Source organism: Oculina patagonica, chromosome 4 (assembly GCF_052425735.1).
Source record: "Oculina patagonica isolate OP01 chromosome 4, crgOcupat, whole genome shotgun sequence".
Taxonomy (NCBI): Eukaryota; Metazoa; Cnidaria; class Anthozoa; order Scleractinia; family Oculinidae; genus Oculina; species Oculina patagonica.
Genome location: NC_135761.1, coordinates 49,037,066 through 49,062,602, shown reverse-complemented (window position 1 = coordinate 49,062,602; position 25,537 = coordinate 49,037,066). Strand labels below are relative to the sequence as shown.

At 36.9% G+C, this 25,537-nt stretch overlaps 4 protein-coding genes across 7 annotated transcripts in view; 3 read left to right on the top strand and 1 right to left on the bottom strand.

The window, feature by feature from the left end:
* Position 1: 1 nt before the first annotated feature.
* Positions 2–2,601, top strand: LOC144650400 (BET1 homolog). Its single transcript, XM_078510068.1, has 4 exons — positions 2–133; positions 233–333; positions 1,293–1,349; positions 2,375–2,601. The coding sequence occupies exons 1-4, from the start codon at positions 118–120 to the stop codon at positions 2,528–2,530; spliced, it is 330 nt and encodes a 109-aa protein (XP_078366194.1). The 5' UTR covers positions 2–117; the 3' UTR covers positions 2,531–2,601.
* A 3,646-nt stretch (positions 2,602–6,247) lies between these two features.
* Positions 6,248–13,134, top strand: LOC144650385 (uncharacterized). 2 transcript variants are annotated; one of them, XM_078510051.1, is made up of 15 exons: positions 6,248–6,464; positions 6,804–6,985; positions 7,891–7,995; positions 8,446–8,514; positions 8,991–9,042; positions 9,141–9,169; positions 9,332–9,440; positions 9,608–9,647; positions 9,750–9,785; positions 10,029–10,143; positions 10,583–10,652; positions 11,473–11,521; positions 11,679–11,767; positions 12,184–12,398; positions 12,744–13,134. In XM_078510051.1, exons 1-15 carry the CDS (start codon positions 6,443–6,445, stop codon positions 13,080–13,082), a joined length of 1,521 nt encoding a protein of 506 aa, XP_078366177.1. In that variant the 5' UTR covers positions 6,248–6,442; the 3' UTR covers positions 13,083–13,134. The 2 variants fall into 2 exon arrangements, with proteins under 2 accessions (XP_078366177.1, XP_078366176.1); XM_078510050.1 differs by having other exon boundaries at positions 7,888–7,995.
* Positions 13,135–13,471: 337 nt separating this feature from the next.
* LOC144650390 (beta-1,4-glucuronyltransferase 1-like) lies at positions 13,472–20,902 on the bottom strand. The gene is made up of 7 exons (XM_078510056.1): positions 20,610–20,902; positions 19,572–19,773; positions 18,825–19,078; positions 16,228–16,387; positions 15,965–16,130; positions 14,918–15,038; positions 13,472–13,951 (listed from the first exon to the last, which is right to left on the bottom strand). Exons 1-7 carry the CDS (start codon positions 20,730–20,732, stop codon positions 13,736–13,738), a joined length of 1,242 nt encoding a protein of 413 aa, XP_078366182.1. The 5' UTR covers positions 20,733–20,902; the 3' UTR covers positions 13,472–13,735.
* A 147-nt stretch (positions 20,903–21,049) lies between these two features.
* LOC144650376 (epidermal growth factor receptor kinase substrate 8-like) overlaps positions 21,050–25,537 on the top strand; it is a 30,889-nt gene continuing 26,401 nt past the window's right edge. Inside the window, exons 1-3 of one of the 3 annotated variants that reach the window (XM_078510038.1) lie at positions 21,050–21,333; positions 24,180–24,279; positions 25,424–25,437. In XM_078510038.1, the coding sequence (XP_078366164.1) occupies positions 24,195–24,279; positions 25,424–25,437 (99 nt within the window). In that variant the 5' untranslated portion in view covers positions 21,050–21,333; positions 24,180–24,194. Of the gene's footprint in view, positions 21,334–24,171; positions 24,280–25,423; positions 25,438–25,537 lie in introns of those variants that run through there. The other 2 variants (XM_078510035.1, XM_078510036.1) reach the window with 2 other exon arrangements.

Sequence of the window (25,537 nt, the reverse complement as noted above, 5' to 3'; positions counted from 1 at the left end):
ACTTCGGTCAGCGGTATACCGCAGAAGCTGGAAAATATTCGTAGAAAGTGACACGTCTGTGAAAAACACATCAGAAAATTTTGTCTTTTATAACACCAAATCTACTTTCTTATCGCTATGAGACGAGCTCATGGTATTTAAATAATTTCTTGATTGATCTTTTGTGTTAAATGCAATTTTCGTCAGCATTTAGGTGAAAAATTGTCGATGTTTCAATTCTATTTGATTTCAGCTCCGACAGATATGGCTCAACGAACTGATCATCACATGCTGGAAGAGGAGAATGACAAAATGGTCGATCATCTTTCAAGTAAAGTGCAAGCACTGAAATCGGTATTGTATCATTCTTTATGTAATGTATTTAAACCAGGTAAAAATAATTTATTAAATAAACTTAATGTCAACTTTGTAAAAAAGCTGTTTGATCTGGTTGTAACAACAAGACAGAGGCATAGAATTACATGTAACAGCGGATGTTTCTTAATTAATTATAAAAATTATCAAAGAAATAAATAAAAACTTATTTTATAGGAGTGAGAGAACGATAGCATTACATTTATCATTACCAATGGCAACAACTTTTAAAGAAATATCCTAAAATCTTTCAAAATAAGTGTGAAGACATTGTTTACTGAAGAAAGTTTTGATGAAAACAGTCAGTACAATTCATAAGATTTTTCGTACATTTTTTTTTTCGTGTAGCAGCTCTCGTAAGCTTGAAATTCTACAGGTCTTGTAGTGTAGCAGTTGCTCTTGTTTTTGGAGCTAGGGCATTGTTCCTGTTGTTTGTTCTATTGTTCTCTCGAAAAGTCGCAAGCCATTCATAAGAGAACTTGTGAAAGCTGCTACATTGCCCGAATTGCCACCCCACAAAATGCTCCATGGTTAAATATTTGGGAGCAAGACCCCAGTGCAAATTGAGCAAACTTGAAACTGCTCCATTGTGTTTACTGTACGAGTGGAACCCCTCGTTTGTATAGGCCTAAAAAATATCCTGGTTTCTCCATTCTTCAGAAATTGTGTTTGTTCCATAAAAATTAATAATCATTCACCCTTCTCATGGAAGATTTTTTGTTTTGAACCCCCTCCCTCCCACTACTTGGCTACTTACGCTTCGTGTTCTCCTTTAAAAACTTTGGCTTTGAAACCCCCTTACCCCTCAGTATTTCCAGTGGCCTTGTTTGGAGTAGGCATAGAGTAATTACTGATGTTTCTTGAAACAGCTGTACATTATTGTTTTGTTGTACAAACACTGTTATTTGATTATAATACACAGCTTTTGTTTATTGCAGCTCACAATAGACATAGGGAATGAAGTGAAATATCAGAATAAAATGCTAAATGAAATGGTAGGTTCTGTGTTAACCCTTGGTACACTAAAATTACTCTATTTACTATTCAACTCTTTGTAGTGAAGTACAAGTAATGCATAAGACAAGTACAAATATCTCCAGTTTAACAGGTTCTTCAGGGCCCTCTTATTCCTTCAGAAAAAGAACATGTTGAATATTAATCAATCTCTTATTATCCACTGTCCCAGCATAGCCATTTGATTGATCATATTTATGTCACCCTGTACTAATTTTAGGTGCCTAGTCCCTTTTGTGCGTACACACTCAACCCACAACCAAACATTTCTCTTTTTGGTTAGTTCATAATTCACAGGGTTGTCTTCTTGTGGGACTGGTTCTCACTGAGCTTGCCTTTTACTTTAAAGTGTCCCCATTTAGTGGTTTTATTACTGCTATTTTAGTTTTTTGACACTCAAATTATTATTATTATTATTATTATTATTATTATTATTATTATTATTATTATCCAGTTTCCTTGCTTTATGATAAACATATCTGTGAATTTCTTGGAGATCATTCTGTTGTATTCAAGCTGTTAAAGGGGAGGCAGGGTAGTCTTATGGCTATGGCTCTGGGCTCTAGATCAAAGAGTTTTGAGCCCTGGCTTGGGTTACTGCATTGTCTTTTTGAGCAAGACACTTCTCTTTTACAGTGCCGCTCTCCAGCCAGCTGTTTAAATGGTTACCAACAAATGTTAATGTTGCGAGCAACCCTGTGATGGACTAGCATCCCATCAAGGAGGGGAGTAGAAATACTCCGACCTGTTCATTTAATTTAAAGCTACAGAAACCAGGATAAGTTCTGGCCTGGTGGGCCACTAGGCTAGAACAGTCAGTCATGCTTTTTTTCAGCACTAACCATTATTGTAAAACTGTAGAAGAGAAAAAAAAAAAAGAATTGGTCAATTTTTTAAGAGGCATTGTCTGTGACCTAGCTCCTTTAAGCGTCAAATACTTGATTTAACCTCCTGAACTCATCTCAAAGCTTACCTATCATCATAATAATATTGTGTTTATTTTCAGGATACAGATTTTGACTCAGGAGGATCTCTGTTGTCGTCAACAATGGGTCGATTGACAGCATTGACGAAAAAAGGTCACCACAAAGTCATGCTCTACCTGATAGTGTTCTGTCTCTTTGTTTTCTTTGTCGCCTGGTACATTATCAAAAGGAGATGAAAGTAATTCAGAAGAATAATGTATATTAATTATGTTCAAATATTGTAAATAAAATTTATCTATTTTACATGTATTTGTGTGTGTAGTTTCGTGCAACTGGAACCAATAACTTCCATTGTTATATAGCTGGAATTTCTTCCCCAACATTGGCACTCTTATTGGCTACTTTGAGGTCATGTGATATCTAAGAAAAAAACTGTTTCCCATCTGAAGACTCAGAGTACATAACATTTCAGCAACTATGACATCAGAGGCTAACAGTGCACTATTGCCCAGGAATGTTGACCGTCAACCACTGTTTTTCTAAGTCTTCGTTGCGGCTATGTAACAAATCACTTAAGGAATGGTCTCTCAAAAAAACCAGTTAATTTGTTTGTTCTAGAATCTCAGTGTTTCTTTAGCTCCACCTCCAGAAACATTGAGATTCTCGGGAAACAAAATTAACTGTTTCCCTCAGGACCAGTCAGTATTAAAGTGTTAAATGTTTGTTTGTTTAAGTGCGCCATAATTTGAATTAAACCCCTAAAGGAGACTTAAAATAAAATTAAATTAAATTAAACCCCATAGTACACAAAAATTAAATTAAACCCCATAGTGCACTGTTGGCGAATCAGCACGCAACCTCGAGGTTCGCGTTAACGAACATTCAGATGTCAATAAGCAGTCAGAGCCAGCCAAGCACATCGGAAAACACCCTAATCACAAGTTCACGTGGAATGTTTTAACCACTGCCCACTCATGGTTAAAAAGAAGAATAAAAGAAGCATTCTACATTGCACGCTACCACCCTGAACGAAACAAACAAGTGCAATCACTGGACCTCACCTTGTTCCCAATGGGAACAGGTATTGCATAACTGGTGTTATCTGAACTATAAGAACGATGAGCGTATGCAGATTTTTTCACTCTGATGATGATCGAACAGATCGAAAACGTTTAGCATCAATTTTAACAGCTTTTACCTAAAGTTTTATTTTTTAACCTTTTATCGGCGAAATGTATATATGAGACCAATCTGGGTTTGGCAAACCATTTTTGGCCCATAAAAGATACAATTTACATGCATGATCATGTGGTCGATCTAGACCTCGAACACATCCTGAACACGTTAACTGAGACCTAACTCCCTAATTTTATATATTTACATTTCTAAGCGAGACAAGGATCATCCCTTCCCCTTTCATGTTGCCTGTGTTTGGACCTGAAATGTAATATTTTATTCCCAGGGGGGTACTTGGGGTTTCAAGTGACGGGGATGATAGAAGGATTTTTTTGGGCTCGAAATTTTCGATTCCAGGATTTTTTTGGGTAGGAAGATTTGACAAGTATTTTTTTGATTTAATTACTTTAGGGATGTTTTTGGGTATTTAAAACAGTCTGAAGATTTGTAGTAGTGTCTTGGCTGCATAGTTCTGCAAATAAAGTACAAACAAACATGTTTTGCTGTTGATTTTTGAGGGGTCAGTTTTTGATCTTGGGATTTTTTGGGTGAAGTTGGAAGCCGTAGGGATTTTTTTGGGTCTTGATTTTTGCCCCCATTCGATCATCCCCGTCACTTGAAATCCGAAGTACCCTCTGGGATTTTATTGTTCCACTCAGAAAACTCTTAGCTCAAAGTTAATGTCTGTTTGTTAGTGTTCACGTTCTTGTTTAGTTTCTACCCCAGTTTAATCTGAGAACCAATTAATTTATCTCAGTTTTCCTTTCAATGATGCTTTTCTGTCTTGAGTATTTGTCTCCCGGGGGGGGGGGCACTCCCTATAATGGCCTATACGGGGAGGCTCTGCCTGAAAGGGGTACCTTTTCACGCTTTAGGTATATAAAACAGGCGCGTAGCTGAGGTTTTAGGAAGGGTGTTCGTATTGACAGGAATATTTTTTAGGGGGTTATTAAATGCGAGCGCCGAAGGCGCGAGCCTCCAGGGGGGCCTGGGGGCATGTCCCCCAGAATATTTTGAAATCTAGAGGCCCGGAAATGCTATTTTCAGCATTGTGCACGTCAATATTTCAAACTCAATGGAGTGTAAAATAACACTTATTTTTAGTCATAACAACAATATTTCCGGCGTTTTGTTACCTTGATTCATTCATACATACATACCGGCTTAGTACACTAAACGTTTTACAAAATCTTGACTTGTGGTACAAAGGCATCTCAGGGTAAAAGCTTAAGCCCCCCAGACCCCGGCTCCACCGTCAATTTACTAAACGCAGCGTCAAAGCGTCAATATGCACTAAATACACGTATCAACTGGGTCCCCCGAAATTGTATTCCCCGCCTTTCGTCTATTGATACTCCATTTATCAAATCCCGAACGCCTGTTAAGGAAATATTTTTCAACGATGGGATTATTTTGACTACATATAATACTAGGTCACTAGGATATATTGAGGCCACTTACTTACTAATTCACTACAGGACTATTCGTAAAGCAAACTTGACAATTGCATCATCCTCGGGTGGAGGCCATGAGAGCCAGTGAGGAGAGCCCATTCTCCTAACAATTTAATACTTTCCCGATACTTTTTGCGTTTTCTTGCAGGGTAATTTAAAAGCTGCAACACTAAATGTTTGTTTTCCATTTCCCCACTATTTGCTAAAAGCTGAAAGTCAACAGTTTGTGTTTTCAGTCCTCCATTATTGACCTCCAAAGGGGGTTCGTTCGAACCCCTCGAACCCCCCTTCCTACGCGCCTGAAAAGGGTAGGAATTTAACAAGTTTAGGTATGTGGAAGGGTAGGGAAATCTGTCATTTAGGTATTTAAAGGGGTCTTTAATAAAAATATTTCGAACAGACGCATCTTACGGCTGTATCATTTTGATTTATTAAACACTACATAAAAATGAGAATAAGACTTCCTGTTTAAGGTATATGTCATGTCATTTAGGTATGTGAAAGGGGTACCTTTTTCAATAAAAGGTATACGACAGGGGTACTTTTTCTGTCAAAATGGTATATAAAACGGTAAGGGGTTGGACCTCGGGGCGGAGCCTCCCCGTATCAAACCTTTTCAAGTAGCCCCCCCCCCCCGGGATTTGTCTCGAGTAGAGTATTTTGAGGCAGTTTTCACCTATACGATCATCGCATTAGAGAATAAACGACTGTTTTGCAGTCTATAAATATTTCAGCCATCTGCTCTTATTGCTTTATCACTCTTTCTTTGAAGTAGGTAATTTGGTACCAGTCTGTTTTATAACAAAGGTATCGAAGACAGCTGTCAGTACACCTACAGTTTACACTTTCCTTTTGATGGTCATTAAAAATTGCACTTCAAACATTTTATTTATTATTATTATTATTATTATTATTATTATTATTATTATTATTATTATTATTTTATTTATTTAGTACTTACTGACTGATTGATTGAGGGAGTTTAAAGATATAAGCTTATGGATGGGTGCCTGCGGCCGTTAGCTTGTGGATTGAAATCAGAAAAAAAGGCAATTCTTTTTGTACCTTGAATCGTACCCAGGAGGAACGTGTTCACTGACTACACTGGGTAGTCTTACCTGTAAATCAGATTCAAAACCCTTTGCAAAACATAATAGAACATAAATACCTCTTGTTTCTTTTAGCCGAATGCCAGATATCTCGTACGATTCATGGCGTGTTCCAATAGTTTTCAGTTCCATTCCATTCTATTTTTCCTTGTGATCGCTCACTTGGCGGGAAAAAGAGAAACGCGGCCGGAGCGCGTGCGAGAAAGCGCGCGAACTAACAAGATGGCTGCAGCATCATCTTTCACAACACTGTCGTGTTTTGCGCTACTATTTTCTTCAAATCCCCTTTGAAAACTGTGAATGGAGTGCTCGGGTTGTAGGTGCCTTTGCACTTAAAATATCGTTTATAAATAATAATGGAGCTTTTTTCACTTGGAAGACCACATACTACCCAAAATTGTAACTCAATATGCGTATGAAACGTCGACATGGTAAGCTTTTTCTCAGCTCCGCAAAATGTAAGCTTAATCTTAATTTTAATCATTTAAGCTTAGTTTGTTTTGCTGAATACTTATACTTGAAAAATTACTTGCAATATTTGCAATTACTAGTAATTCGTTTATTGTCCAAGAATATATTCCTTCCAGCTCCCAGAATTATCAAAGAACGGTCTAAATGACTTTATATTTTCCGCTGATTTCTTACGACTTACAGGTTTTGTAGAAAAGTTAAAGTTTAAGGATTTTCTTATGCTAAATGCCCCCTTTGCAGTCGCTATCGATGTTACTATTAACTAACCGATTCACATTTTGTTTTTATTATCGGCGAAGAAAAGGGAGAGATATTTCGAAAGTCACTCCCCTGCGTCTCATGTCAGTCTGACAGCGACGACTGTGAGGGAGTAGGGAGCGACGTCGAGAACGATAAGAAGACTTCAAATCCAAAGAAAATTGAAGAAACGCCCGTTAAAGAATCCTCGGAAAGAAGGAATAAAAAAGAATCACATAGAAAGGTACTTTGGTTGCGGTTAAAAATAAACTATATAATCTGAAATGTAGTAGTCTTGGGTGGCCTCCCTCGCAGCCTGAGGCTGAGGGAACTCGATCTAGGGGTTTTCACTTTAAGCTTATATTCTTTCAGGTCAACTATGTTCAGGCTGATTCTTTCCTTGTTCTCATTCTCTTACGTTTTAGCGTTCTATTCCCTTCAACCCTTAACTCTTTCTCTTATATTTTTCTTAGCTTCTCACCCCCTCATCATTTTCACCAACATTCTTTACACTCCCTCAACCACAAAAGAATTTAAACCTGTGAAGGAAACTCACTTTTTTAGAATCTGTTTCGAGTGTTGGGGAAAGCACTTTGTACTTTCTTTGGAAAATTGTGCAAACTTGTAAAACATTAGCAATTTTGAATTTTTTAAACACCTTGAGTAGCATTTATGGTAATTGCACTTTTCAAAAAATCAATGTTGCCATAGTAACTATTGAAATATGAATCATTGCTGCTAAAACATTATTTAAGTAATGTTTAATAGATGAGCAGCAGTGTTTTATCAAGTTTAAAACACGAGGCGTAGCCGAGTGTTTTAGACTTGATAAAACATGAACTGCAAATTTATTGAATGGCTTAAAAATCTTCTGATGTAGATCAACTCATTCTTGCACTAATATTTAGATTTGGGGTTATTTTGGCCTAGAAAATTGGACGTAAAGTTTAGCCGTGTCTTTATCAGATATAAAGACACTCATTAAACATTAATTCTTTTGTATTTTCTTTATGAATTATTAATGAGTTTTTTAATTTCTTATGATTTTTGTTTTTTCCTTTATCACATTTTTAGCACATTCAACCATTTAATATTTTATACAAGTATTTGCTGTATTTGTCATCTTTGTGTTTTATTCACAATCAGCAGATGACAAGTGCACATGATACAAAAAAACATTCAGCTTCCAGGGCTAGCACCAGTTCCAGTAAACATAAACACTCCAGATCAAAACAAGATGATCAGAGTAGAACGGTAGGTACAAAATCCAAGCAAAACTCACCTGTTGTGACTAAATAGAAGCCACATTTAAGGTACTGACTAGCTTAAGATTGTTATCTTTATACCTGCAGGGTAGAAAGTACTAAATATTTGGAGGCAAAATGCTTATCTATTGCACTTTCTTAAAATTAAGGGGAAAAGTCAAAGTGAAAACAAAAAACCTTGATGGCTAATTATTCCCTTTACATTGCAACCCAAGAAATTAATAATTGAATGAGCTGAATTTGGAGTTGATTATCATTGGTGTTTTGAGACAATTAACATTCAACAAAACAGTATTTTTAGTAACTTGAATACTATAAAAAAAAAAAAACTATATCAGGGTATTTCATAAAAATTATTTACATTTTTATTGATTGTGCAACCATGATTTTCCTATTTCTTTTGGGGCCTTTTGTGTAATAAAAAATGTTTTTACCCTAGGATTCCAGTGGCAGAAAACAGCAGCAAAATGACTCCAACATTGCCATTATTTCAAAGAACAGAATAACTGTAAGTGAATGTTCTTTTCTTCAGGAAGTTCCGAACTCTGGCAAAATTGTAGTGTTGAATTGAAAAACTACACAATAGGCCTTTCTCTTCTTCAGACAAATGTTAGATCATCAGCGGTGGATACAAACCTTCAGGTAAATGGGGGTCTCGATCATTCAGACCCTGGAAGGGGAAGGGAACTCTTGAAAATAATTTTCTAAACCCTGCAGGTCTCAGTTTGGCCTAAAAATAAGGTGCCACCTCCCCCCTGGGCCCCTCCCCTAGAACTGCCAATGATTATTTTGAAGGTAGCCAGATAGAAAGCTTCACTTATTCCATAACAAAATCAACTATATTGGAAGTCCAAAATGTCTTACAATGACATTTTTGCATGTCAAGTACCGGTATTTTAGGCTTTTCTGTCAAAATGACTAGCAAAGCCAGTTCTGCTGCCATAGAGCTTTGTGTAACTCAAAGTATTTTTGTGTTATTTACAGAGAAGTTTGGGTATCTACAACAAGGCAAAAAGATCAGACACAATCTTGAGAGGTGAGAAGTGACAATGTAATACCAATATCATTGAAAGAGTTTGCCAATTTGACACAAGAACAACTCCCGTAACTTCTGTTTGCTTTGTTTTATGACAGAGAAACTTAAGCAAAAGCTGTGTAAGAAGGTATGTCAAAATAAAAAAAAATGTATGTTATCGATAAGGTCATAAAAAACTTAATGCAAAGATGTTTATTAATGATGTTCACATATTCATACTTACAGTCAAATTAGTCACTTTGTGTCATGTTTTTATTTATCAATAATTATGTCTTTTATTTCCCCCAAGAAATTCGAAGATATCAAATCTAAAACTGCAAAAGATATGGCCAGAGTTCTTGACTGTTCCTCTTTCAAAATACAGTTGTCATGCAGTGGTGGCCTGCATGAAAGTCAGGGTAAGATTGATCCTCAATGGGCCTAAAAGGTTAAGTCTGTAAATTGTTTTCTTGCTAATGTATCGTTATGAGCTTGTTTTTCATGTAGTTCAAATTATTAAAAATTTTCAAGTAAAAACTGTTGACAATATGCACAATCACAATATTACATTCTTGTTCTTTGCTAGATTCTCCAGTTCAGCACACTTCTGGTGACCCAGACTTTCTGTAAGTTTAAACATTTGCACTCCATGTTGAGGTTTTCTAACAGTAAGCACTTAAGATGTGAGAAAATAACACTTCCCAAATTCTTTTTTTTTTCTTTTTTAGAATACAGAGCCCTGCTGGTAGTAATAAAACTCGTGGGTAATAAAAATGATTGCTAATAACTACAGAAAACTGTTAGGAAAATAAATATGGGACTTTCTTACCACACCCCTTTAGGGTTATTATTTCCAGTACTGCAATGATCTAACTATCATTTCAAAGCAATGAACGAGTGCCCCCGGTGTATTCTAGAAATTAGCACCCCCTACTATAATAAAAATCATTTGCTACCGGTATGTGCATTTTGTTAAAGTAAAAGATATTATTTTATACATTTTGCAGCTCTTGTAGTTCATCTGGACAATACAGCAACCCTGACAAAAATAAAGTCACACCACTTAGAAGGATAACTCCTCAAAGAATTACACCCCAAAATGAAGCTAAGCTTGCATTCATGGTGTGTTAATTGTGCATATTTACCTTTATTTAACATTATGGTTGTAGTTTCCTAGTTTAACTTTAAATGGAAGGGCCCTGAGAGGCCCTGGTTAATGTTTAAACTTAAAAGTTTGTTGGGGATGACTTTAACCTTACACATGGAGAAAGTACTGTAGTTGAGTAAAAACTACAGTACTGTTGACCTGGACACTAATTTAAGACAGGGCCTGGGGAACTTTTAAAAATTACCAAGGGAGCTCTCATTTCATCTACTGAAATCTGCCAGTAGCCAGCTCTTAGCTACATCCTTGCCAGTCTACAGTGAACAACTATTTTGTATTGGCTAACAAGTTGTAAAAAATATTAAAGCAGCAGATGACAACTATTTTATTGGATTCCAACATCATTAATTTAAAGTCATTCTTCAAGTCAAGTTCTCTATTTAATATCTCCTTTAGACACCATTACAAGAGATATCAGAAAATTTGACTGAATCTTTAAGGCCCTCAGAGACTTTTCATGGAAGAAGTAAGTTCATTATTTTGAAGTTTTATTTACTTAAAGTGTATATGACATGAAAAATATTTTTTTGGCGTTTTTCTTTTCGAAATATCTTTTTTCGTTTCAGAGATATTGACGTTTTTGTATTATGCAAATTAGATCAGTGATGACGTCATAAGATTTGACTCTAAAAAATGGTAAAATACTGAATAAACAATATCTCTAAAATTATTAAAGCAGTGTTCTTGGAACTTGGCACCACAAATGTGCATCACAAAAGAAACAAAATGTTACTCTTAGGGCCGTTGCCATGACAACAGTTTTGCCGCTGGTGCTGTCTCAATAAAAACTGAAATTCCCAGTTTTTGTCTAAACCAAGAACCACCTAGCGCAGCCAAACCAATGTTTTTATTTATTTTGAATAAAGGCAATATGGGAACTATGTCTGTTCTAAGCAGGACCCTTTGTCTCACTTTAGAGGTCAGATATGGGGATATTTGTCTTTTTGACAGAGAGAGACTGGAGCTGAAAGAGTTGCTATGGTAACAATACTAAGGGTGTCATTTTTTTCCTTTTGTGATGCACATTTGTGGTGCCAAGTTTCAGGAACACTGCTTCAATAGTTTTGGAGATATTGTTTATTCAGTATTTTACCATTTTTTAGAGTCATCTTGTGACGTCATCACTGATCTAATTTGCATAATACAAGAACGTCAATATCTCTGAAACGAAAAAAGATATTTCGAAAAGAAAAACGCCATTCTTCTGTATTTCGAAAGGCCTTTCAAATAAGCAGAAAATATTTTTCATGTCATATACACTTTAAATCAGGACTTTATATTTTTAGACTACTTTGCTGAAGTGCAAGGACAGCTGAGAAAGATATACAAGCAAAGGTGAATTAAAGCATTTCCTGTGTAAGCTAGGCCAACATCTTTAACTTAACATCACATTTAAAACTAAACATCTATTTTTGCCACAATTTTTTACACCAGCTACCCATAAAACAAAATATTTAAACACAAAACCATAAAATACAATGTTTCTCTTTAGTTCTGTCAACAGCAAAGTGCAGACAATAGCTGACTGTGTTGGTGTTGCCTCGGATGTTCAAACACGATGTCTCAAGAGAAAATCTGTTGGTACGTCAAAAAACTTTTCAGAGGGGAAAGGCAATGTGAAGGTGCACAATTTACAATGTAGAGACACTGGTCCTGCAGGAAAAAAAGTACATGTATATCTAACTAGTTTAGCAAGCTAAGGCACTTGTCATTGTGTTATATGACCAACAAGAAATGAGCTAATTTAAATTCTGTCCAACACAGGAAATAATATTAGTTATAAAACAAACACTACCCTTGTATTTAAGTTTTTTCTCTCTTTCCTTTGACTACTAAAATTTTACACTGCAAAGCTTATATTTATATTTATTTTATTATATTTATTTTATAATTAATAGAGTGGGCTAAATTTCACCTAAAAGTGCACTTGCAGAGCTTAATTTCTCTAGACCTCCTCTGTATTAAATGTTTTCCCTTGGTTTTATCTTTATTTGCAGAGGAAAATTCAAGGGTAAGTGAGAGCACAAGAAATCAACAGACAGCTCAATCAGGGGAAAAGTCACAGTTTGTTCAAAGTGAAAGACACATGAGTGTTATACAAAATGAATCAAAGGAAAACATCAGACATCAAAACAGAGTGATACAAGAAGTTTCTTTCAAGGACTTAAGTTCACATCCTAGCAGAGAAACATCTCAATCTTGCAAGTATCAGGTAAGGTCAGGTCATACAGGGTTTTCAAAACAAGCTGGCTACTGCTGGAGTTCTGCCAGCTAGTTGATTATATGTTACCGGCTATTTTGCTCAGAAAATTAGCTCGCAACAAACAAGCTCAGCAACACAGCCGCTAACTCTTCCAGTTGCTGACTCCTACTTCAAAACATTTTAAAACTCCTTAAGTAATGTGTGGCATATGAAAAGGAAGCAGTATCTGAAAAATGAAGTGATTGCTGAACTAGTAACTTGTTATAAAATCTTTATTAAGCCACTGTGACTGCATCAAACTTTCTTTGTGTTCAATACTAAAATCAGGGTTAACTTAAAAGTTTTTTTTTGCAGGATAAACTTCATAATGCTGTAACAAGTAGAGAGAGAAAACTTGAAGATGAAAAGGAACATAATTTCCCACATGGCAGGGATGTTCAAAGATGTTTATTTGGTCAACGAGTCCCTCACTTTCCCCAAACAGATGAACAAGCCTTTGTTTCTGCACATAACAGTTCTTCACTTGATATTTTAGACTTTCTTGATGGCATTGACCAGGCATCAAATCTTGAGGAAACACAAGCACATAAAGGTTACTTGACCCCTGACCCACGGCTTGTTTCACCACCAAAGAAACCAACATTAGAGTCACCGACTCCAGAAAAAATATTTTACCCCCACAAGCTGTACTAAAGCTGACAATAAAAAAAGAGAAATAAGAAAGGCAAAGCGCTCGGCAGTGGAGAGTTACCTTACGTGTAGGCACTAAGCTAACTGTAACCTTACATAAAGACTAAACTTTAGAAATTTTGCAGTTGGGTGTCTTGAATGAACATTTTTCCAGTCAAGTATTTACTAGAAGGACATTTCAAACATCTTTGCATTATTTCATTAGATCACCAAGACAAAATGCAACAATGTTGTGTATATAAATTGTATTATAAATGACATTACATTACTTGTATAATAACACTCTTACAGAGACAATTATTTTACTGTATCTTTACACTATTTAATGGTCCCAAAACATTATTGCAGAAAACCAGATTTTCAATAAATTATGAAGTATTTTATTTAACAACTGGTTCATGCTTTAGTGTGCACTATCGAGTAATGGTGCACACAGGAAGTTTGGAGAGCACGAAAGAAGCACAAGAGTTGCTCAAGGTGGTAGCCAAGAGTAAATCTTGCTTCTTGAGTTATTGCACTATCAAACAACAATCATAGACCACCACCATTGAGCTTTTATACAAACCCTTCACAGTAAGACTTCCCCTTTCAGTAAGACTGAGGCATTTGGCTGTTTCGCAGTTAATCAAATGTCATCATATATTAATTTTTTTCTCTTAGCAATGTCTTGTTGAGTGAGGATACTTGAATTTGAGTTCCTTTTTAAACATCCTAAAAATTGCTCTGTTATGGTTATTCTCTTGATCCTTAGCAGAGTGGAATCCTTCTTTTGTTTTAAAACCATGATGGATGAGAAAAGCCTTGTTGAGGACCACAAAGTCATACCCAGCAATGTGAGTCTCACAGACTTGGCTGATTCTGTTAAAACCATACTGGATAAAGAAAAAAATCACACTTTAATCGAATTTATTGCTAGTTGTAATATAACCTTGTTTGCAGTTATAAACTGAGAATTCCTAGCAATGAATAAAAATTAAGACCTAAATCAGTCAATGCATTTTGCTGGTTCAACAACTGCAGTACAATGTGAGGAATATGAGAGAATTTATGAACTGCGGATGAGATGTAATGTAAAGAAATGTTCCTCATAGTGAATTTCCATTTAAAGAAATTGTAAATAAAGAAGCCTTAAAAAATTCTAGCTTCAACTGGATATGAACCTGTGACCTCCACGGGAAAATATGACCTTGCTCCCAATGTGGGGGTTAGTAGAGCATGGCACTGGTATTGCGGAGGTCAGGGGTTCGAATCCCGTTGAAGCCAGAAGTTCTTCTGGCTTCTTAATTTGCAATTTCTTTAATTGCAAATTCACTGCAATGATCATTTTTTAACTGCAATTCAACTGGAGCACAAACCGACTTATGCAAACTTGTCCGAGTTTTGAATTACTCCATTCAGGGCTGCAAATAACAGTTGGTCATCGGGCATTGGCCGACCAAAATTTGCTCATGTCTAATGAAATCCCAAGTGTGGTCTGACATTACGTCCGCTCAATTTTTTGATCATAAATCAATTTACAGCAACAATGAATAAAAATCTGTCCGACCACAATTTTGTTTTGTTTGATCAAGATGGTGTTTTAGTAGCACATAAAAATTATGTCCTTTCAAGTTAAAAAATTATTTGCAGCCCTGCCATTTGACCAAATTGGTCTAGCTTGAAAGTATTTGACCTAATTAACTTCTATTTCAGGAAATCAGCCCATTTCTAAAATGTTTCCAAACTGGTATGCCATTTTAATTATGAAAAAATTGACAGGCAGTGATCCAATAAATTAGATAACAACAACACAACTGTTTATAATACTTACACTGCTCTCATAGATAGTTTATAGTTACCTGTTTGAATCTCTCATCATACAAAGGAACATGATTAGGTGCAATGAAAAATGGTTCCCATGGATCTTGCCAGTTGACAGTGTAAGCTATCTGCACGCTACTACTGTCTGAAAAATGATAACTAGAATAGAAAGAAATTAAGTAGTACTTAGGACTCAAGATTTTAATTAACTGCTTTCTTTTTAACTGAATGGGTCTTCAGTGAAAATCACGATGCAATTTTTTAATTTTGTGCATTTAAGTGGTACACTGTAACTTTTGTATTTGTATTATAATTAATTGTTCTTCAACAGTCATTGTGCACAATGTCATTTTAATCTTTTTTACTGAATGTGAAAAGCCAAGCAGTCTTGGAAATAACGGAGTTACAATAAATTTTTAGAAGTTACTAATTTTTCAATCATAACTTAGTGAATATTGTTGCCCAGAGATTGTTACTTGCAGCCCTTTTAGTTCCATGGCGCTTTTTTTTGTTTGTTGTTGTTGTTGTTGTTGTTTTTTTTTTTTTGGGGGGGGGGGGGGGCAGGGGACAGTAACCTGGGGCAAGGGGGAATTTCATGGGAGACAAGAAGATGGCTCCAGAAGAGAGGGCTGGAAGCACAGCGTTGCCACAGACTTCAGTTTATTAAAATCCCTGACTTTTGCCCGCTGAAAATAAAATTTCCCTGACTGACTAAATGTTGCAGTCTTCCATAAAAATCATCGCTCAGATCACATTGACCTGACCTGTTTGTTCCAGCCTTCAATGGTATAAATTAGCCAAAAAAAAAATAAAATTCCCTGACTTTTCCCAGACCTTCAAAAATTTTTTTTCCCCTGACCATTTTCTGACCTGTGGCAGGCCTGAAGCAGAATTCCCAAGGTGGCAGAACTGGGAGAGACTGGGAACAATTTTGCAACATAAACACTGGGGAAGGTGTATGAACAGGGAGTAGAAGGTGCATAAAGTGGGAAGTCCAGATCCCCCTGTCCCCTGCTTCCCCTCCCCCTGCCCTACCACAAAAAATATTACATCCATAACTACACTACTGTCCTTTAAATTTGTACCTTTTCCAGGTCTCGTAGTCTAATTGTTTCTGGCACTTCCAACATGCTTGATAGTAAAATGGCTGCACACTACCAGAGTTCCATAGTTCAAGTAATTCTTTCTTTGACAATGAAGGTGACATCTTTGTTACACTTTCAAAAGCAGCCACAACAAATACTCTTTTATCTGAAATGAAAACATGATAAATATACATAATAATAGCAAGTTAAAATAACTTAGATTCATTTAAAATCCAGAGCTATGAAAAATATAATATTTATACCATTATTGTTTGCAAAGAGGTTGAGACGCTGTGCTAATCCAAGGAAGCTTGAATACAGGTTTCCATTACACATCATGTCCACATCAACTACAAATATGTAGTTTTCACGGGGAACAGTAGAACGTCCCACATTTCTCAACAGGTTGTTTGGGTATGGTACCTACAAGATTGTAATTAAAATTAAAAATGCTTGCAGGACTAGAAGATTCATCCCATTACCACTGAGCGATAACAGTTGAACCCAGTAACTTGAACTTGGATAACTTGAAATCTCCCACCAACTCGAACTTAGCTCCCTTTTCCTAGGCTTGGATTTGACCCCACTTTCCAGTCATTTTTACTCAGTTAACTCAAACTTGGATAACTCGAATTCCCCGCTAACACAAACTTTTCCTCCCCTCTACATGGCATATTTTGCACGTTCTTTTGCCCTTATATGGTCAAATGGCACAATATTGAAATAATAAATACACCCCATTCAATGGTTTACCGTAACATAATATGCACGGATATTTTGTGAGTTGCTTGTATTATATGTTAAACCATGGAATAAGGTGTATTTATTATATCTCTGAGATAGTACGCACGCTGTGATTGGTCAATTTTATGGGCCGTATTCTGCAGTAAGGCCTGAGAAACTTGACTGAGAGTTCTCCTGATTTTTTTTTTTTCTCCTGATGCCGTACGCCTTTGCAAGTTGAAATGTCTCGCGAAGAAGATTTTCAAAACTTCCTACAACGTTCGCAGTCAGAGGGAAAAAGCGAGGAACAAAGGCGAAGCGAAGAAGGTCTACCGAACTTTAAACTCAATTTTTGTGATCTGTTGGAAGGAGAAAACTTCCCTGATGTGGCGGACTTAGAGCAACCCGAGCAGGATTCATGTCAAGAACTTGAAAGTTTCATTAGTGCCGAGAAATATGCAAACACGGTCTGCCAAGAAGACGAAAAGTGAATGGAAACGGTTCGACAATTATTGTCAATAGCAGACTAATGGAACATTTCATGTAGAAACCGTACCTGCTGACGTCCTCGATGAGCTCCTCGGAAAGTTTTTCAAAGACGTACGCAAACGCGATAGAGCTGAGTACGAGCCAGACAGCACTTCAAGCTTTCAACGTAGCATTCAACGCCGCCTTAAAGAGCTAAGTTTTTTTAAGTAGTTCCTTCAAACTTTATACGTGTTTTCTCGTTCAGTATTTTCTACAAACACTGCCATAAGTTTTCGAAAGTTTAATAAGCTATAACGCGTGTTGTCAATCGCGGCACTTTCGTCGCCAAGCAAAGAACTTTAGAAGTTATTCCAAAGGAAACTTGCACTGTATCTAGTTTCATCCTGTCACTGAAATTACTGTAAAACTAATTGCAGAAATAAAGTAGTAAAGGTTGGATTTAAATTATGTTTATACGCTTATCAATCAAGCTACTAAACAGCCGAATTGTTTACGACAAAGCCGATGAAATTCACTCGTCCTTTCGCCTTTGACGTACATCAGTCAAACGAAGCCGCTTCCAGCACTCTTGACTTAAAATGTTTTCTTTTCTCCAGAGTGAGAGATATAATAAATATCTTATTAACCTCGTTTTCTCGGTCCGTACTTTAAAATCAAATGTGTCCCAAAATTATGGCCCGCGCGCTTCGCGCTTGGGCCATAAGTCCAAGGGAAAAAACTTGGTCCATATTTTACAGTACAAACCTCGAACTCGATTAATAAGAGGTATTTATTGCCCTGACCCTCTGACCACTGTCTCACTCAGGTGTGAGATGCTAACAGTCAGTGCTCAAATGAGAAAGCTATAAATTATATAACAAGTAGATCTTTGTCTATGAGAATTGGTGTTTTTGACAGCTGAGTATAATTTTAGCCTCCTGTAGGACGCAGATGTTCTTTGGGCTAGTCACGCATTTCTCCACAACGAACGTTCGTGGGGGAGGAACACATGATAAGCCTAAATAACATCTGCATAGGAGGCTGAGTAAAATTTACACATTTCCATACTTTCATGTGTTCTCCCTCTCTTACAATTTTCCCTATCTTTGATTATAGTTCACCACTAAATTTTCTCCGATTCTGATTGGTTTAAATTGAACATGTGACGCGATAGTGCCCGTCCGCCGGAGGGCACTATCAGCCCATAGTGCCCTCCCGTGAAAAATGCCCGGATCGATAGTGCCCGCCCGTGACTGTTTTTTGTAAACAAGCTGCCTGCAGACAAAAAAACCCCAACCAAATTCACTGCATTTAGTGGGTTTCTTGTCTGGTTTTGTTTCGTTTGTTAAATTTCGGCTTTCAATTGAGTTTTTTATCCTCAAAAGTAAAAATAATTCACGATGCTTGTTTTTGTATGTGCGCGGAAGAAAATTTAGTGGTGAACAATAAAGACAATAGAGTGTTTCTGTCTCGGAACTATCGGTCTGATAGTTGCCCCTTGGAAATTTGATGTTCTTAAAACTAGCATATTTTCCCTCGAAGCTTCGCTTCTCGGGCTAATATTTGTTTTAAGAACATCAAATTTCCGCGGGGCAACTATCAGCCGATAGCTCCTTGACAGAAACACTCTATAGTTAAAATATACATTTATCAAATATATCATATTTACTTTGACATTGGCATAATTCCATTTGTCTTCCCCTGCTTCATCATTGTTATCAAGTCTTGCTAGAAATTCATCACAGTTTCCTTGATGGCCTAGTGCTTGTTTCAATTGAGGTCCAAGTGTATTTTCTGCAGGAGGGTGTGACAATGGGTACACCAAATGCACTGTCACACGATCCCTAAATGTCTGATCACATCGATGGAGGCCAAGAAGAGAGGTGTAGGTGGTGACAACATCGTAACCAGGCACAAATACAGCTGAATGAATAAAAAAAAATATGATCAAACAGCTTTTAATTTGTAAATAGAAATGTTGCACTTTGTTCTTGAGAATGAGGTACTTAATTACAAATCATCACAATTTTGGCAGCAAACAAGCTTGGTTAGTAGAGAATGAAAAGGCTGCATTCGAGTCTGGTATAAAACTTAGTGGCCCATCAGGCCAGAGCTTATCCTGGTTTCAGTAGCATGATGTGACTAGGAGTACTTCTACACCCCATTGGATGTGATGCTAGTCTATCACAGGGTTACCCCCCAGCATTGAATTTGCCAATACCCCTTTATACACCTGGGTGAAGAGAGGCACTATGAGTCAGAGTAAAGTGTTTTGCCCAAGACGACCCAAGCCAGGGCTCAAACCCACACTGCTCAATCCAGAGTCACAGTGCACTTACCATTAGGCCACAACGCCTGGCATGGTTAATAAAGAGAGGGTGAGTATAAGTATGAATTAAAAAAATGTAGTACACACCTAGTGATGTTGGTCCTTTCCAGTGCTTAGTGAGGTCCAATAGATAATGAAGATGGTTGGATGTACAATGAGTAACTAATGTCACATCATGTTGTCTTTTCACTTGCTGAATCTTTGAATGTAGAAAGTTGACTTCTATTTTGTATTGGCCAGATGAATCTGTTGGAAGTTGTTTGAACTCCACCCTTGTTTTGAGCAGATCCTATAATTAGAACAAAAGCTTTTGCTTATAATAACTCAAACACAAAATGTTCAAAATATTGGCCAATGAGCATGCAACATTTCTGGTATTTCAGGCATTGGCAATATCATTTCCATGTCATACACCCCCTGGGCATATGGGGACACAGTCTGTAACAATACCATGTTGTGACATCACAACATGATACTGTTACACAGTCTCCTAATAGTTAGTTCACTGGGTCCTGGGTAGGGAGAATTGGATTCAAGCCTGACCGCGGCTGGGTAAGATACAAAGAATAACTTTCACAATACCTCTCTCTGAACAGGTCAGATACTTGCAAACCACTTTACAGTAAAAGGTAATAATCTGCTGTAAACTAAGGGCCATTCTATTTTATATCCACCCCCCCCCTCCTGTTAACAAGGTAAGTAAAAATTTACCCCCTAAGGGAAAAGATCAAAGTGGCGACATGATGCCCCCATCAGAAAAACCCGATTTTTTCTTAACCCCATCAGAAAATAGACCACTTTTTGCTCATTTTTTACTTCCCCCCTCAGAAAGAATCAAAGGTGCCAACATATTTTAGACCTCTTTTTTTGGAATGGTATTTTCATGGGTCATGAATGACCTTTTTTTCCCAGTGATTAATTTGTGAAATGGCTATTTTTTCTTGTGAATCTTAATTTCATTAAGCTGTGAACTGAGAATTTTTCTTGTGAAATGAGAAATAAATGATTATTTTGATTATGTCTTACTATTTTCAACACCCATCATTACATTATCATCATGCTTTATTATTATAAAGGCAAAGGGCTGATGTGGATCTACTATGGTGGACCTACTAAGCTTCTTACCTTGGATATGAGTGGGGCCTCTTTTTTTGATTGCAGCTGGCTTAACAAGAAAACGTTAATGCATACCAACGCCACTACAACGAAACCCAAAGACGAAATAACAGTGATTTTGTTACACCGCATGAGCAATTACACCCTAATACAGATGTCATGTCACGACAGAAGCTTAGCTACTTCAATTAAAAGCCGATCCATTGGGTATGTCGTTGTGTCAATAACACAGATCGCTTCTGCAGACGCCAAAATATTGATTTCCCGCTACAATACAAAACACGAACTTGCCGCCATCTTGAAATTTCCCACAACTCCACGGGTAACTAGTAAATGAGCAACAGCTGACATGATTACAGGCTCACTTGATCACGTGACAGAGTTAAAAATAGCGAAATTTGCGCAAACTTTGTACAAGTTTGGCTGAGCGAAGTTTGATAGCCGTATTTTTCTCGTTGCAAAGATATCTTCGCCGGCATTTGCCTTGCAAATATTTTCGGTTTTAAGAAGAATTTGCCCGAGGGCCGGAGCATTTAATAATTGCTCCTCAGTCTTCACGCGCCGAGCGCGTACTCCGGAAATTCATTCATCGAGTGCAGTCACGGTCACTTGCATTTTTGAGGCGGAACTTTCGAGAGAAGAAAAATATCCGTCATGTTCATAAATTAACAGCCCGACAACTTTCAAGGCGGAAATATTGTGTGCTATTGCTTGGAGCTGCCACTTCATCTAGGTAAGTTAAAAGATTGTGTTCAAATGAACTGTGATGTAGATTGTCAAGCGAAACAACTCGGCCATGCAAAAAAACACAAGTGTCAAGGCTGTTTCATGGTGGTCCAAGCTGGCTCAAGCTGGTTGCCTATTTGCGTCTGTGGACCTAAGTTTTACGTTGTTTTTATAACACTGAGAGCAAGAGTTTACTTTTAGTAAAGACGATTTTATTCTTAATACGCGTTTAAAGAAAATTGGAACGCAAAAGCAATACGGCTGCTCATTCGAAATGCATTTGAGGTTCCCTGTTTCGAAGCTTCCATCTGAGCGCTGAGCTTTCGTTCAATTGTTTTGTCGCTTTGATTTGGTTCAAACGTCGTTTTGTATTTCGTCTTTAGGGATTGAAATTTATACTCATAGCCGTTTTCTTTTAGAATATATCTCAAGGCAGCGTTGGGATCGATTTCGTTTAAATTACGTTTCCAAACTTTTCCTGGCGGGCAGCGGTCCGTTTCACGAGGCTATATTTAATCGCTGTTTACATCAGAAGAGTTTAGTTTATTACCCTCTAGCTAATATTGATCCCTTTTTCAAAACCGCAGGAACAATCTAAATAGTTGCAAGGCAGAATCAGTATATCGCGTCAGTAAGTATTTCCATTTTTAGTTGACAAATTTATCGGCGTGGAATGCAGCCACAACTGGCCAAACAATCGAGTCGACTGATTAGATCGGTTTCATCTATTTTCTAGTTTTTATTGTCCGCGAAATAATAGCATGTTATAATTTTATCACCGTTAGCCAAAGAATCTCATTGCTGTGATTGTGTCAGCTAATAATCCGATGAATGTTCGTTTTTATCATGCAGATGAGTTTAAAAACAATTCCAAGTTAATTTTTCATGAAGTATAAAATTATCAACTCTGTGCACGATCGCTTTAATCAAAACCATCGTCGCTGTCTAATTGTAAAAGCAATCGAATCCTAGTATGATACGCTGTAGATAGGTATTCATTTGCTTCTTTGCAATTTTCTTGCGTCAGTTCCAAGGTTTTTTGTATCCATTTTGTTTTAGTTTGTTCTAGCAATAATAATTGTGTCCCGACCCCACATTTGCGTGTTTATTTTGTGTTAGCATTCTTGTCATTCGTGTAATAACCTAATTGTTTGACGTGTTGCTAAGGTCACACTGTGATGTTGCCTGATAAATATAGATGGTAATAACGTCATATGCATATTAAAAATCACCTGGAGGAAATTGGTAATATAAGACGGGGAAATTTTTAAGATTTTGAATAACCATTTACTGCGAGGGAGATGACTAATAATTTATTGATGTTCCACTAAGTTTTACAAGTATGTCGGAATCTGCTCATTTGATTGTGCATTCTTGTTAACTCTTTTGTGCTGTACATTTTGGACCTTTTGTTTAATGTACAATACACAAATTATTTTGAGCTGACTGTGCAAGGTAAAACAAACATAGTATATTCCATAGTATACCAGCCCACCTTGTGAGACCGACTGGAAAAGCTGAAACACTCTTCAATTTATTGCAATGCTTTTTAAGAAGAGTTTCTTTTGGAAGCGGAGCTAAGATCTCAGCCCGGTCAACCGGGCTGAAATTTCAGCTCCCAGGCTTTAATTTGCCATGCAATGACCCACAAAATATTTTGTTAAATAGTTCCTTGTTACCTGTCAATGATTACACTGGCCAAAAAGCAGGCTGTAGGCCAGGTCAAGGCTAAAAAAAGGAAAAAACATATATTAGTGTGTTGAAGTAGACTTTCTGCCATGAATCAAGCTGTCATTGTGTACATGAATGCGGTAATTTCTCAGCTTCATTTACAGTGCACAGTGAGACCTGTATGAAAAAGCCGTGTAGCATCACTGTATCACCATGTGGGACCTGTGTAAATGTGCACCTGTTAAACAGACTCTTTCTAGTTCATACAGGTTTTGGCCCCTACCTATATAGATTCATTAATTAGTATCAAATCAACTTCACGGTATGACCTTAGAAGCTCTAATGACAGCCTTCTCCTTATTTATCCAAAGCCGTTATCCAAGGCAATTTCTCAGCTTCATTTACAGTGCACAGTGAGACCTGTATGAAAAAGCCGTGTAGCATCACTGTATCACCATGTGGGACCTGTGTAAATGTGCACCTGTTAAACAGACTCTTTCTAGTTCATACAGGTTTTGGCCCCTACCTATATAGATTCATTAATTAGTATCAAATCAACTTCACGGTATGACCTTAGAAGCTCTAATGACAGCCTTCTCCTTATTTATCCAAAGCCGTTATCCAAGGCAACACTGGGTGATCGCTCTTTTACATATGCTGCCCCAAAACTTTGGAACGCTCTTCCTTTAGCCATCGGATCTGTGAACACTGTTACCGATTTTAAAGGCAAACTTAAAACATATTTGTTTTCTAAAGCGTTTTTATTAAAATCCAAATAGAATTGTAATTTCTTAGAATTTTAGATTTTAGTTAGGTATAAATTGTACTTTAACGCTTGTAATTTTTAACCTATAACTTAGTTTTTAAGAATTTTAGTTTTTAAGCTGTAATTTTAACTTTTTGTTTTTTGTAATGCGCATTTGAACATTTACGTATGGAATTTGCGCACAACAAATTCGTAATTATTATTATTATTATTATTAAACAGGAACATTCTTGACTAGGAAAGGTTGAAATTGCTCTGAGCTAAATAAGATGAGATAAAGACTTCAACCATCGTCTTCCACTCATGAACTCTTCTTAGTCACCTCTTGTTGTACAGATACCAAAGCACTACAGTTTTTTCATCTGTTAAATATTTATTGATTTATTAGAATAAATTATGTTAACTTAGTTATTCAGGTATCAAAACCATAGATGAATGGTGATATAAGACGGCGCGGTGATTCAAGTCCCACAGACAGTGGTGTAGACACTCGTGAGTGGGAGGAAAATCAAAGAGGTTTGTAGTTTAATTCAGTTCTGCGATATTCATTGTATATTGGGTTTGAGTTTATTATCACAGATTCTGTCTACGGATGTTCAACATTATTTGTCTGGGCATGCATATTTAAAACAGTAGCCTCGGCATTTGGCACAGAAATGTGCACTGATATTTTGTCCGCAGACATTATCTGTTCCGAAAAGTGAACAGTTTTCCAAGAGGAAAACTGTGATATTTGAGGAACAGATAATGTCCAAGGTCAAATATCAGTATCTACATGTATTTTGCAGCCAAATGGCGGCTATTGTATACCTGTCAACTCTCACGCCTTGGGCGTGAGTCTCACGCCTGCGAGTTAAAAACTTCGATCTCATGTCAACTCACGCTTACGAACCAATTTTTCACGCCTAGTCGAAAATGTGAGTTACTACAACCACAAATGACACACTTTCCAATAAAATGTAAACTCAAACCAATCTGAGAAACAAAAACTCCATGTAAAATGGCGTTCCTTTTCCCGAAATCACAGAGCTTTGACAAAAAATAGCCTTGGGAACGAGGTCGTCCACGCACGCACGTCCACGCACTGGGTTCGGGATATGGTTGGAACGTCTTCGGACGTCTTTGGAAAACTTCGTATATTGTCGTATCGTCTTCGGAAATCCTGGCACTCTCGGGATAAAAATCTCACGCCTTTGACCGAGAAAAAGTTGGCAGGTATACTATTGTGTTTATTTTCCTTCATATATTTTACATTTTTCCGATGTTCTATTATTAAATTGCCAAGATTCATATTATTTAGTAGATTGCATCTGGTCAATTTGTCAGGTTGGACTAAACTTCGACTGGTCAAAATACCAAATTTATTGTTTTTCATGTGGCTGTTGATTCAAACAATTTATTATCTACACCACCCTGCCAAATTTGCTTATAAATTTGGCACATTTCTCGCAGATTACTGGCTTGCTATTTTAGCACAATGGATGTCTTTTTGCCAAAATAAAATAAAACAGTGTACAGTACCTCAGCTTCACCAAAAGTGCAATGTTACATCCAAATAATAGTGGAGCAAGGAAGTGAATGACTAAGCCTACGCATCTTAATGGTGCAAGTTGTAAATCACACTTGTCTAATCTGTTTTTTTCTTCTGTTTGTTTTGCAGCAGGGCCAAGAATGGTATGTACATTTAAAGCAAATAAAGATAGTTTGGCAGTGTGTTAGGAACTTTCTCTTTCCATATTTACAATCTTTAATTTAATTTTTTTGTGACTATCAA